General features: G+C 42.2%; 2 protein-coding genes across 5 annotated transcripts; one reads left to right on the forward strand and one right to left on the reverse strand.

Moving 5' to 3' along the window:
• Positions 1-932: 932 nt before the first annotated feature.
• LOC144039691 (12-(S)-hydroxy-5,8,10,14-eicosatetraenoic acid receptor-like) lies at positions 933-5,234 on the forward strand. Its single transcript, XM_077553304.1, has 4 exons — positions 933-1,386; positions 2,634-2,886; positions 2,993-3,133; positions 4,283-5,234. Exons 1-4 carry the CDS (start codon positions 1,235-1,237, stop codon positions 4,748-4,750), a joined length of 1,014 nt encoding a protein of 337 aa, XP_077409430.1. The 5' UTR covers positions 933-1,234; the 3' UTR covers positions 4,751-5,234.
• A 1,531-nt stretch (positions 5,235-6,765) lies between these two features.
• Positions 6,766-11,350, reverse strand: msraa (methionine sulfoxide reductase Aa). Of its 4 annotated transcripts, none has more exons than XM_077553309.1 (7): positions 11,231-11,350; positions 10,474-10,592; positions 8,847-8,915; positions 8,590-8,709; positions 8,400-8,504; positions 7,813-7,919; positions 6,766-7,122 (listed from the first exon to the last, which is right to left on the reverse strand). In XM_077553309.1, the coding sequence occupies exons 2-7, from the start codon at positions 10,553-10,555 to the stop codon at positions 6,952-6,954; spliced, it is 654 nt and encodes a 217-aa protein (XP_077409435.1). In that variant the 5' UTR covers positions 10,556-10,592; positions 11,231-11,350; the 3' UTR covers positions 6,766-6,951. The 4 variants fall into 4 exon arrangements, with proteins under 4 accessions (XP_077409435.1, XP_077409433.1, XP_077409434.1 ...); XM_077553307.1 differs by lacking the exon at positions 11,231-11,350 and adding an exon at positions 10,660-10,818; XM_077553308.1 differs by lacking the exon at positions 11,231-11,350 and adding an exon at positions 10,645-10,812 and having other exon boundaries at positions 10,474-10,559.
• Between the last annotated feature and the right edge of the window lie 1,784 nt (positions 11,351-13,134).

Below are 13,134 nucleotides of genomic sequence, written 5' to 3' on the forward strand. Positions count from 1 at the left end.
CTTCAAATATATCCATTAAAAAAATAAACACCTCACCTCACATAATTAAAACATTGAAATCACTCCTAATGTGTAACGAACTACAAATAATGCCTGATTCCAAATGTTATCTTTGACAAAACAAATGCCTCACTTTGAATAAACTCTTTATTTCAAGTGTCTTTCAGTAAAACAAATCAATCAAATGAAAACATATTTTTCTCCAAATGTCCACGAAATTATTGTCTACGCCAAATCGCATGCCTCCTTGCAAGCCAAGCATTCCAACAAATAAACACCTCACCTCAAATGGACACCGTCTGATTCCCAAATGTGTCATCCACTACAACTAATAAATGCCTCGCCACAAACAGAGTCTAAGACCTCAGTGTCTAAGCCAGATAAACAACTAAATCCCTTTTTGTTTCAAGTGCCACTCCCACAAACACCTCACCTCAAATAAATGTCTATTGAACCCAAATCCGTCATCGACTACAAACTTTGGGTTCAAGTGCACCATCCACTACAACAAATAAACACCTCACCTCAAATAAACTCATTTCTTTTCAAAATGGCATCCACTATGACATATAAACCTTAAACCTAAAGCCTAAACACCTCCTATTTTCAAGAGCCGAATCCAACAAATAAACGCCTCCCCTCGAAGAAGCATCAAATGTTTTTCAAGTCAGCCATTCACTACAACAAGTGTGTCAAGTGCACCGTCAACAACAGCAAATAAAGGCCTCGCCTCAAACAAAGACAAGCCACCAGAGGGCCAGAGGTGTGCTGGTGGTCTCGCAGGTAGCGGGACATGTGCAGACATGAGTGAGTGTCTGTCACGGACAGCTGAGGAATTTCCCAACTCTTTCCAGCCAAGGGCTCGGGAAACGCCGTCAACTTGTGACGCATTCATTCATATTTAGCGGGGAGTTTATGCGTGGAAAAAAAATGGGAGCCAAATCAAGAGGATGCAGAGTCAGGGGAGGCCTGACATGAGACCACACCTCCAAGTGTGAAGCCCCTTCTCACACTCAGTCCGCTTGCGTGGGAAGGACGAGACGAGGACGGCCTGGCTCTTATACCTTCCCTCGTCTTGTCTTGACAACAGTCGCCACCTTTGAGCTCAGCGTTTACTAATAACTGAGCGCTTTCTGGGAATGTGACTCAAGCTTCGCCAGACTCTCAGAAGGACGCCGTTAAGTTTGACGTGAACCAGAACTGGCACCGGGGGTAGCGGAGACGGACGAGGACGATGGGGACCAACGCGTCGGCCGCGGACAACAATTTGCATCACTGCAACATTAGCAACGCCAGGACGTACAACGTCCTCTCCGGGATCATCACGGGGCAGTTTTTGCTCGGCCTGCCTCTCAACCTGTCCGTCCTCTACATCTTCATTTTCAGGTACCTCCATTTGATGCACAAAGACTTGCTCTCTAAAAGCTTTTAAATCTCTGTGATGGTCAAAGAAATGTTTCTCTCGTGGGTAAAAATATCCATTGTGCTTATCAAACTGCTTAAAGGAAGAATTAGTCAATCTTGACTGAATTTTTTAATGCCTCATCTCAAATAAGTTAGTATGTCATCCGCTATAACAAACACCTCGATTTAATATCAATTATTTCCACGTCAACCATGAAAAAAAGTACATGATTTACCTTAAATAAACATCCTTTCTTAAGTGCCTCTTCCACTACATGCCTCGCCTCAAATAATTACCCCCCACTACGAGAAAGAGCTCACTTCAAATAAAAACTTCCTTAGTTTGCTATCTACTATTAAAAAAAAATAATAATCACCTTAAATTGACATCTGCTCTTTTGCATGTGTCATCCATGAAAATAAATAAACACCTTACCTCAAATAAACACCTCTTTTTAGGAGTATCATCTACATAAATATATGCCTCACCTCACCTAGCATTGAAATTTCCTGCCATCCACAAAAAGAAATAAACACCTCATGTCAGGTCAATGTAAAAAAAAATTTAAAAAAAATCACCCACAATTTTAGACTTGTTCTACCCCTCATCCATTACAATCAATAAATGCCTTCACCTAAAAAAAAAAAAACATCTTTAGAAGTTCATCCTCCACTACAGCAATGTACGTTTCACCTAAAATAAATTTTCCCGTGTGCATCATCCACTACTATCTGTGACTAAACACCTCCCTAATTGTGTTACATCCTAAGAAATAACTGCCCCCCCCCCATGTGTTTCACATCAAATGGACGTCTCTATCATCCATAACCACAAATAAATGCCCCACCAGACTTGTCGTCAAATATGCCCTCAACTATATCAAATAAATGCTGCACCTCAAATAAACATCTCATTTTTTATGTAATCTACTAAAATAACAAAACACCTCACCTCAAGTAAACACGTACTTTTTTTTTACAAATGTCATCCCCTAAATCGAACATGTATTGCCTCAAATAAACACCACCTCATTTTCAAGTGCCAACCATTACATCGATTTAAACCGTCATCCGCTAGAACAAATAAATGCCTTACCACTCGTAAACATTTTTTTCTATCGTGTCATTTGTAAATAGGAAATAAGTCTCCTTCTTCTCCTCTACTTCCTTGTGCTCCTTCTTTCTTCTCCTCCTCCTCCTCGTCCTTACTTTCCTTGTCACCCCTGAAGGTTCAAGTTCTGGAAGAACAAAAGCGTGTTCCTGTTCAACATCGTGGCGGCCGACTTCCTGCTGGTGGCCTGCCTTCCCGCCAAGGTTTACAACTACCAGCTGGGCCAGCGGCGCAGTCCCAATCACTGGATGTGCAAAGCCATGCTCTTCATGCTCTTCCTCAACCGTGGGGCAAGCATCGCCTTCTTAGTCATCCTGTCCCTGGATCGCTACTTCAACGTGGTGTACCTTGGACGGAGGAACTACGTTAAGGTATCCTTTGTTCGACAACTCGATTTATAGCATACTTTCAAAAACATTTTGGATTCAAATCCACCTGCCTCCTTTATTATTTATCAACTCTTGCGGCTTTGTCAAGGTCCTGAAAAAATCTCCGGAAATTTCAGGGGTGATCTGGCTGCTCCTGTTGCCCCTCACCATCCCGACCATGGTCAAAACCTTTGAATGCTGCAACAGCCACGGACGAGACGACAACGACATCGCAGACACCTTCAGAGAGGTATTGAGCCTGACGAGTTCTCTCAAAAATCATGGATCAAAAAAATAAAAAATAAATAAAAACTTTTTTCAAGTGTATCATCCACCACAACAAATTAATGCCTCACCTCAAATAAACACCTCTTTTTTACCCAAATGTATCTTCCACTACGTCCAAGAAGACCGTCAACTCAAATAAACCCGCTTATAATTCATCTTCTATTTAAAAAAAACGCCTTACCTCAAATAAAAAATGTAAAAATTCCAAGCGCATAATTCTTACTTCAAATAAACACCTCTTTTTTTACCCAAATGTATCTTCCACTACGTCCAAGAAGACCGTCAACTCAAATAAACCCGCTCGTAATTCATCTTCTATAAAAAAAGTAAACGCCTTACCTCAAATAAAAAAGGTAAAAATTCCAAGCGCATAATTCTTACATCAAATAAACACCTCTTTTTTTACCCAAATGTATCTTCCACTATGTCCAAGAAAACCGTCAACTCAAATAAGGCCGCTCGTAATTAATCTTCTATAAAAAAAGTACAGTAAACTCCTTACCTCAAAGAAAAAAAAATTAAATTCCAAGCGCATAATTCTTACATCAAATAAACACCTCTTTTTTACCCAAATGTATCTTCCACTACGTCCAAGAAGACCGTCAACTCAAATAAACCCGCTCGTAATTCATCTTCTATAAAAAAAAGTAAACTCCTTACCTCAAATCAAAAAAAAAATAATTCCAAGCGCATAATTCTTACATCAAATAAACACCTCTTTTTTACCCAAATGTATCTTCCACTACGTCCAAGAAGACCGTCAACTCAAATAAACCCGCTCATGATTCATCTTCTATAAAAAAAAAATAAAAAACGCCTTACCTCAAATAAAAAAATTCTAATTCTAAGCGCATAATTCTTACATCAAATAAACACCTCCTATACCCACTAAATTTGCCATTCATTAAAACAAATAATGGCTTCACCTTAAATGAAACCTTGTCTTTCCTTAAGCACAGCATCTACTAAATAAGCACCTATTTTACCCAAAGTGTGTCATCCACAACAACAAATAGCCTCAACTGGAATAAACACCTCCCTAACCCTCAGTTGTTATTGTGCCGTCTGTGGTTTTCTAAGCGTGTTGTCTGGCGGCGGTTCTTGACCATAGGTGGTGTTCTTCTCGCAAATCATCATCCCCTTCATCATCCTGCTCTACTGCACGGTGCGCATCGTGCATCGGCTCAAGAAGAAGACGGTGGGCGAGAAGGCCAAACTGAGGCGGGCCATGTGCGTCGTGGTGGCGGTGGCGGTCATCTTCTCCGTCTGCTTCCTGCCGTGCGCCGTCGCCCGAGCGGCGCTACTATTTGTGCGTCTGAAAGAATGGCAGGAGGCGGAGGACGTGGTGGTTCAGGTCTACGACGCGCTCATGGTGCTGTCCTTCATGGACTGCCTGCTGGACCCGATGGTCTACTGTTTTTGCCACTCGGGCTTCAAGGACGCCTACCTGGACGTCTTCTGTCCGGCCTTCCTGCACAAGAAACTACGCAAGGCCGAGACCACAACGACTACAACTACTACGACAACCTCTGCAGTGAGGAGTCTCTCTTTGCCAATGGTTGAGAAATTACAAGTATGAACAAATAAAAATAAAAAAATCTTAAAAACAAGAATGAAGGTAATGAAATGAGGAATATATTGATCCATCTGCCAATAGAATGGGACAATTTGGCAAGATCCGTTGTTAGCATAATGTATCAAAAGTAGTGTACTGTGGTACCTTAAGATACAAGGGACCCGCCTTACAAGAGTTTTGTGGCATGAGCTGTCATTCCTCTGCAAAAAAAGATTAATATTACTACAGTTTATTAAGTCACATTCAGTAGTTCAGTCTTCTTAGTTTGTGTCTTCATGACTGCATTATACTGCCCCCAGTGGTCAAGTTATACACATAATGCGCAATGAATTATCATGAATTATGTTATGCTGCACAAACTGCTTAATTCTTTACATTCAGTTGAATGTAAATAATTCTTACACTGTATTTTTAGTTATTTTGGTTAAAAGGTTATAGAGTGTTGTTTAAAAAAAATAAAAAAATAAAACATTTTTTGAGGAACGGATTTATGGCATTTTGATTCAGTTTAATGGGGAAAGATTATATAAGTACGCCATGGAACAAATAACCACAGTACCTCAAGGTGTCACTGAATTTATGCTGCCATCACAAATCCAAGTCAACCAGTAATTAAATGCCAACAAATTGGAGGAATAAAAATTGAGGCCGCAATTTCACTATCATATGCACACAAAATGCTAATTTGTGGCCACTATTTAAGAAGGCTGGGAAATTTGTGACTACTTATGTACATTGAACGTTCTATAAAAAAAAAAAGTTGTAATAAACTTGCTAAGTTTAAAAATATATATATACTTTTCATGTGGAAAAGAAAATGTGTTTGTGTGTCCTTGAAGTCGCTAACTTATCATCAAGACGTCTTGTCACGTAGCTTTTTGTTTTCTTATCATGAAGTATTTCGCGGCTTCCTGTACAAATTGACATGGTCGTTCATGTTTCAGACCGACGTGAAAAAAAAAAAATACTTCACTCAAATTCGTTATACAGTATTTTTAGGTGACGGAACTATAGAATTTATTGCCTCGCTTGCCACTCGGACACAAATCAACGTGGCCAATGTTTCTCACTCGGATCAATTTTAGTGCGACACCCGTTGGGAAGCAGTACGTTACCATGACAACGACAACAGAAACACGTCAAACCTGTTCCCTTAGCTGGTTTTAAACCTCCATAAATCTAATCACGTAATCTTTTGTGTTTTACGTTCCGGCTTGGAGCGGTGATTTGTGGATTCTGCGTTAGTTCTTGTCGTAATTGTCACGTACAGTATTGTAATGTAAGCAGCTTCCCAATAATTCACGATATGTGCCGATTATCATTATGTTGATGACAGCTGTTCAAATTATAGCCACTGTTAAAAAAAAATACGTAAAAATACACGCAGTTACATTATTTATGAGAGAAGTGAAGCAACACTACTCTGGAGATGAACTAAGCCGCTTCTCTGTTGCCCTCTGGTGGCAGTAGGTGGTGACACTTAAGACGTCAAGCCTGAGCTTTATTGAGAAAAATGACTTTTAATCTGTTGTATACAAATATTTGTGTCTTGAGTACCTTCCCACCTATCAAGTGTGAATTTAACACACTTTTATTTGAAGTAATGAGGCACTTAGTTATGTTAGCCATGATGGCACTATGAAGTTGTGTGGCTGCTTTACTTCTTCTGGACTTGAATGACTCCATCTTCTCCCAGGAACCATGAAATCTCAGGAATATTTCATACTTGAGCAGAATATTCTGCCATCATTCAGGAGTTGGAGCTGGGGCGGGAATGTGAGCCGCATTTTCCAAGTCAACTATAGTGACTATCGCCCTCTGCTGTCGGCTAAAATTAACACAACTGCTTCTCGCGCTTGATTGCAAATGTCACGTGATCAAAGTGAAAACCCGGTTTGGACTCCCCGTGTCCTGCAAATAACTAGCATAACCATGGCTTGATGTCAAAGTAAAAAACAGCTTGTATCTAAAAAAAAAAAAAAACTTGTCGTCAAGTCACTCGTATCTCAAGGCACTACTGCATTATCCTCTTGCACTAATGTTTTAGAGCATCAAAATGTCTTTAATTAAATTTTCCAAGAATGAAGATTTGTACAACATAAAATCAAGTATTCATTTGTGAAATGTGATTATACCATTCCCAGAAAATGCACCTGATTGAATCTTTTTTTGAATGTGATGATCCTTGGCTGCAATTGGGCCGTCTAGGCCTTCTGCTTGATTCCTATTGGACAAGAGACTCCAGTCCCGCCCAGCCCGCAGTAGCCTCCCGGGTTCTTGCTGAGGTATTGCTGGTGGTAGTCCTCGGCGTAGTAGAAGGGTTTGCCTTCCGCGATTTCTGTTGTGATGCTTCCGAATCCTCCTTCGGTCAGAACCTGCACGAGCACACACGGCGACGATCAATTTACATTATGGGACGCAAACTGTCCGGTTACCTCCACCAAGGAGCTTCTGCTGTCATAATTAGCAAATCAAGTCTTTTCTTGCCACAAACTCGAATCAAAGCAACAAAAGCCCGTAAAAATGTAACAACTTTCTCAAGAACGTGAAGAATGTGACACACGTGAGAGGATTGACACTTCAAATAATTAAATAAATAACTCAATTAAAGCTTTTAGGAACATTGTGTGTGCGCGTGTGTGTTAGTTTTGCAACTCAAGTGACTTTAGTGGGGGACAGATTTAGGACCCAGATGGTTTGGCAACAGTGTGTGTGTGTGTGTGTGTGTGTGTGTGTGTGTGTGTGTGTGTGTGTGTGTGTGTGTGTGTGTGTGTGTGTGTGTGTTTGCTATGGGCCAACTGCTCACATGTACACACGCACACAGATGGGAGCGGGAGGGGGAATTGGGTTTGGTGGGGGGTCTGGGCAATCTGGTGAGAAAATAGAAGAAAGCAAATGGAGACGCTCAGCAACATATTTCCTATCAATTTGACATCAAGTCATGACCAAACGATCGTGGAGTGGCAACACAATTGGATCACATTTGCAAAAAAATAAAAATAAATGCACAATGCACTGATGTAACTGCCATCCTAATCAATCACCGCAAATAACAATGTGCATACCTTCTGGTATTGATCTCGGGACGCGTGCGCTTCCTCGAGCTGCTGCTGGGCGCAGGCGTAGATCACCGAGCGGTACGGCGTACCCACGTCGTTGCCCTGACGCATACCTGAACGCAAGCAACATTTAGGTAGTTAAAATAACACTTCCTGTATGATGCTTTTATTCTGAAAGACAAAACGCATCATTTCCAGTAATGGCGGTAGCTGACAGTACGTCCTGGCAAAACACTATCTATAAATCTAACTAGCTAGATAGCATCCCTCTAGCTAGCTGGCTAGATAGCATCCATCTAGCTAGCTGGCTAGATAGCATCAATCTAGCTAGATGGCTAGATAGCATCCATCTAGCTAGCTGGCTAGATAGCATCCATCTAGCTAACTGGCTAGATAGCATCAATCTAGCTAGATGGCTAGATAGCATCCATCTAGCTAGCTGGCTAGATAGCATCAATCTAGCTAGATGGCTAGATAGATGGCTAGCTAGCTAGCTCGATAGATAGATAGATACCTTATTAGGTAACACATAGCTTGATAGCTAGCGAGCTAGCTAATCCACTATCTATCTAGCTAGATATTGCATACTGTACCTTGCGTCGGGTTGTGGCTTTCCCAGAAGACCTTGAGCAAATTGGCAAAAGAAATCTGGTTTGGATAAAAGACCACTCGGACCACCTCGGCATGGCCAGTCATGCCTTAACATGAGATCAAAGTTACACTTATGTAACATTAATATGGCATGTTATTGTAAAATGTGTGCGTGTTTGTGCGTGCGTGTACCTGTGCACACTTCCTCGTAGGTGGGGTTGGGCGTGTACCCCCCGGCATAGCCCACCTGAGTGGAATAAACGCCTTTCTGGCGCCAAAACTTCCTCTCCGCACCCCAGAAGCAGCCCATCCCTGCGGGACACCACCAAACACACACACACACACACACACAGTCAGCCATGTTATGAATATGAAATTATGTTATGTATATGAAATTCTGAAACGCTGCTTACTTAAGGTCTGAAGATGTTCGGACCATAACTACTCACCGAAAACTATCATCTGCGTGTCTTCTGGGAACGGTGGTGTGGTTCTGTTGCCGTTGACATCGTGTTTGGCTGAGGAAGAAAAATAGGAACTTTTTAAAAATTATTATTATTAATTATTATTAAAACGTTTTTAAATGTATTTCACATTTATTCTTATTTATTTTATTAATTATTTTTCGTGTGTATTTTACTTTTTCTCTGTACAAATATTTAGTTTCTCAAGTGAATATTCTGTTTTGTTTTTGCTCATATTTACTGAGGAAAATACCAAACACACAAAAATAGTGGCAATAAACGTGTGTGTGTTTGCGTGTGCGGCTGTCATCGCCATAAGCTTATCAAAAAAACAATCGTGGATGCTTTATGACGCACACACACACTACATATTAGTGCTGCTCTATTTCCATTCGGCCTACCCGCGTCAGAATCAGCCAATTGGCGTTGAGCAGCAGTTACATCACCATTGACTATCCCTTTTTAAAAGTCTTAACCTGTTCTAAGCCCTCCATACACTGCTCGACTACAGGGGGCGCTGTTAAGGAGTTCTACCTCAAGCAACCCTTTTTTTCCCACAACTCATTATATAAACAGCACCGACACAGGATAGAGGAGTCACAAGACAACTTTCGACACTCGCATTTGGTTAAACCACACCTGGCCTTCTGAATTTTGGCCTGTTTTACTACCGCTTCTCCCCTTTTCCCTTGGTGGCGATGAGCTAATCTGATGGCAGGATTCTTGTGTTGCTGTGTGAAAGCACACCCAATTGAAGCAACATCCTGCCATGGCTGCGCTCTGTGTGAAAGGCAAAGGCAGATAAATGGATGCTCTTCTGTTCCGGCTCGGATGCCAGTGCACGTCTATTCATGGCGCGCCAACACTCAGCAGCGCCACTCGTACTGAAGAGGGGAGCGCCGCGGTGCCAACGGCAACGGCTGCCAGATTAAAGCTGACAGCAGCCTTGTTGTTTCCTACACACATTCCCATCTCAAATACTAAAAATAAAGAGTACATATCCTGCATAAGCAGATGGACGAACGGGAGGGAGGACAGTCCGCAATGTGTCACGTGATGTTACAACAACAATTGGCTAATACAGTGAATCGTGTCTCTTAATGTCCCAACACAATTGATTGTTTTTATGTCCACAATGTCGACACTCTTTGGTTTAACCAGACCGAGAAAAAACGAGTTTCTCACCCTGCCTCACCACAACATTTGTCAGATTTTGGCCTGTTTTACTGCGGCTTCTCTTGCTCTTTTGCTCAAAGAGGGGGCTATAGGTGGAGATGGGTTAAGTTTATATATATATATATTGAAACAGAAGAACCAAAGCAATTTTTGATTGTATTCAATCTTTTACAACTTAGCAAATGTCTTCCTTAAAGATTTCATTGTTTACGCGGAAGTGGACTGTTTGCGCGTGCGCATATCCGTCAAAAATCGAAACTTTTAAAAACTGCTTTTGCACAATTTAGACATTATACCGATTGTTGTTGAATCTTTACTACGTCCACCAACTACATCACCGTCAACAAATCGTTGTTACGTCGCTACAAGCGAGCGAAACTCATGTCGTCATCCCGAAGCTAGCTTGCTTAAGCTACACCGTGCAGTGGAGACTTACCGGCCACTTTGATGGCTTCAGTCCGGCCCTGTAACGCTCTATCCGGGCTTGGAATCAGAGTCTTTGAGGCCATTTCTCCCATTCGACTGTTGACAAAATGTCGCCAAATAAGACTCAGTCTGGAGGCGGAGGAGAAGACCATTGAGCAAGACAGCCCGGATAGCAGCTTACCTACGTAACACACACCTGCTTACCCAAGTAACGCTTGTGTAACATCACACGTTACGTTACTTTGCCCAATAACACTCATGACAAGACACAGGAAGTATATAAGTGGCTTCTCTGGGGTGAATTATTGACCTCTGTTCTGCTATTGCCGCATCAAAATGACGTCATACGTACAGCATTGCACTACTTACTGCTAGTGTTACGTCCCGTACCTACTATTAAAACATTTAAAAAGACCCAATTCACAGGCCGAATTATTCACACTGCATTATATCATCATAAAACAATTCAACTGTAACGCTTTTGTGGACCTTTTGTTAAAACGACATTGAAGTAAACCAATTCCCAATAGAGTTCGGCTTTAAAAGAAGAATGTTGTGGTTGTACTATGCAGTGCAGCAAATTGTAATTCAAACTAAAACAACAATCATACACATATTGTTAAATTACCTCCTAAAACAAGATTATTTTTATGGTGATAAAAATGTAGGCGTAGAAGCTTTGCCTAATAAAGTGGCCGGTGGGTGAATTTTGGAAGGTCCTACCTAGCATACACTTTATGGAATAAAGGTTGCTGTGTGTTACTCACTTTGACACAAAATAAAGGGGTCTCCTTAATAATGATATTCATGGCGTATGTGGCTGCAGTGGCGCAGTCCAGCCCCCATCAGTCAGTCTGCAGGCTTATAGTGGGGGAGGAATGGACATGGGGGATGCAAGACGAGACCACGTGGATCACTGCTTGTCCTTTTAAATTCACGTGAGAGCAAATAAAAGGACGGTGCGGGGGAGAAATGAGCTGCATTAATGCATGCAGTGAAACCAAATTGCAATCTCATATCGCTACAACACAAGGCCTCCATTTGAGAGGGAAAAAAACATACAGAGCATCTTTTTTTTTTTTGCCACCATTTTCCTCACATCAGTAGCCCTGGAAGCCCAGTAACATTCAGTGTCATATAGGGATCATGACTATTTAGCTGATTTGACTCACTCATGTTAAAAAAACAAAACAAAAAAAAACATGATAGACTGGGCCCTGACTGAGCTGGTACATAGAGGAGGATGCAAAAGGGGAGGGGGTGCAGAGCTGGAGGCTGAGGATGTAACAGAGGACCACCCCTCCCCATCCTTTCCTCTCTCCATCTGACTGCGCCCAGCTCCTCATCGTCATCCTTCATCCTCATCCTGCTGCAGCCTCATGCGCTCCGAAAAGCTGTTAGGAACCACTATTCTCGTTGGAATGCCTCGGGAGCTTCCCTGGACACAGTTGAGGATGCAACAACAACAAAAAAAAGGATGTAGGTCCGACGTTCGCATCCCTGCCTCTCAGCATCCGCAGCATCCTCATGCCTCCCCCCCCCCCCACCCCCTGCGAGGACCACCGGCGGAGAGCTCCGAGGACCGAACGGCAAGCCGCTGCAAAGCGCCCGGTCGTCGGACGCATCGGCCGTCGCTTACAAAGGCATCCGTGCGGTAAAAAGACGAAACAAAACTAAAAAGAAAAAAAAAAAAAGAAAAGAAAAAATTTAACTGCGCCATTTTCCAGGACAGGTATTCTTTCAACTGTACTTGATGTTTCGATTTCATTTTCATCAACCATTTTAAATGTTCGTGTTTTTTTAAGTCGTAATTTCAGCGCTGCGTCTCGAAAAAAAAAAAAGAAGAAAAAAAGACGCAATGTGCGGTTGTGCTGTGCATGCGCAACTTGTACGAGACTGCGCATACGCCCTTGTCCTAAATACATGCATCATATTCAATTTCATTTAACATACTGTAAAAAAAAACATAAAATGTGTGATTCTGTGGCAATTTGAATGATTTCTGTGGGCGTCATGTTTACGCACGACCCCCACAAAAGGCAGGCAAGCAACCCCCCCCCCCCCTCTCTCTCCTTTTTCTTTCTTTTTTTTTTTGCATTTGAAGCTGCTTCACGCTATCTGGGTCATTGGCATGTTTTATACTGCAGCTCCAAAAAATGCTGCAGGAAGTCCGTTTTTTGTTTCTTCTTTTTTTTTTCATGGGGGGGTGGGGGGGGGGGGGTTCTATCCGGGGTGATGATGTCAAGTCCCAGCATCAGCATCATCGTTTCCACCACCCCCACCCCTGCAGCTGAGCCATTAATGCAGCGCTCTATAAGAAGGTGCATTATGGCTACTAGATAATGGAGGCTGGAGGTTTTAATGGGCCCAAGTGCTGCCTAAAGGGCCATTCCGCTGCTTTTACCTGACGCCTGTGCACAACCCCCCACCCCGCACCATTTATGCTCCATGGTGCATTGAATGCGAAATCCTCTGTCGAAAAATATTCATTTACACCCTCAGGCCTCTTGCGATTCGGTTGCCATTGACATGAAGACAAGAAAACGCATTGCATCAACGGGGAGCTTAGTGTCCATTCGTCAACATTTGGACTTGGCTGGGTGTGCTTTGTGCAAACACTCACAGTTGGTGTGGCAGCCACAAGGTCACAAGTGAAGGTGATGGAGGTGCA

The sequence above is a fragment of the Vanacampus margaritifer genome, chromosome 19, assembly GCF_051991255.1.
Source record: "Vanacampus margaritifer isolate UIUO_Vmar chromosome 19, RoL_Vmar_1.0, whole genome shotgun sequence".
Taxonomy (NCBI): domain Eukaryota; kingdom Metazoa; phylum Chordata; class Actinopteri; order Syngnathiformes; family Syngnathidae; genus Vanacampus; species Vanacampus margaritifer.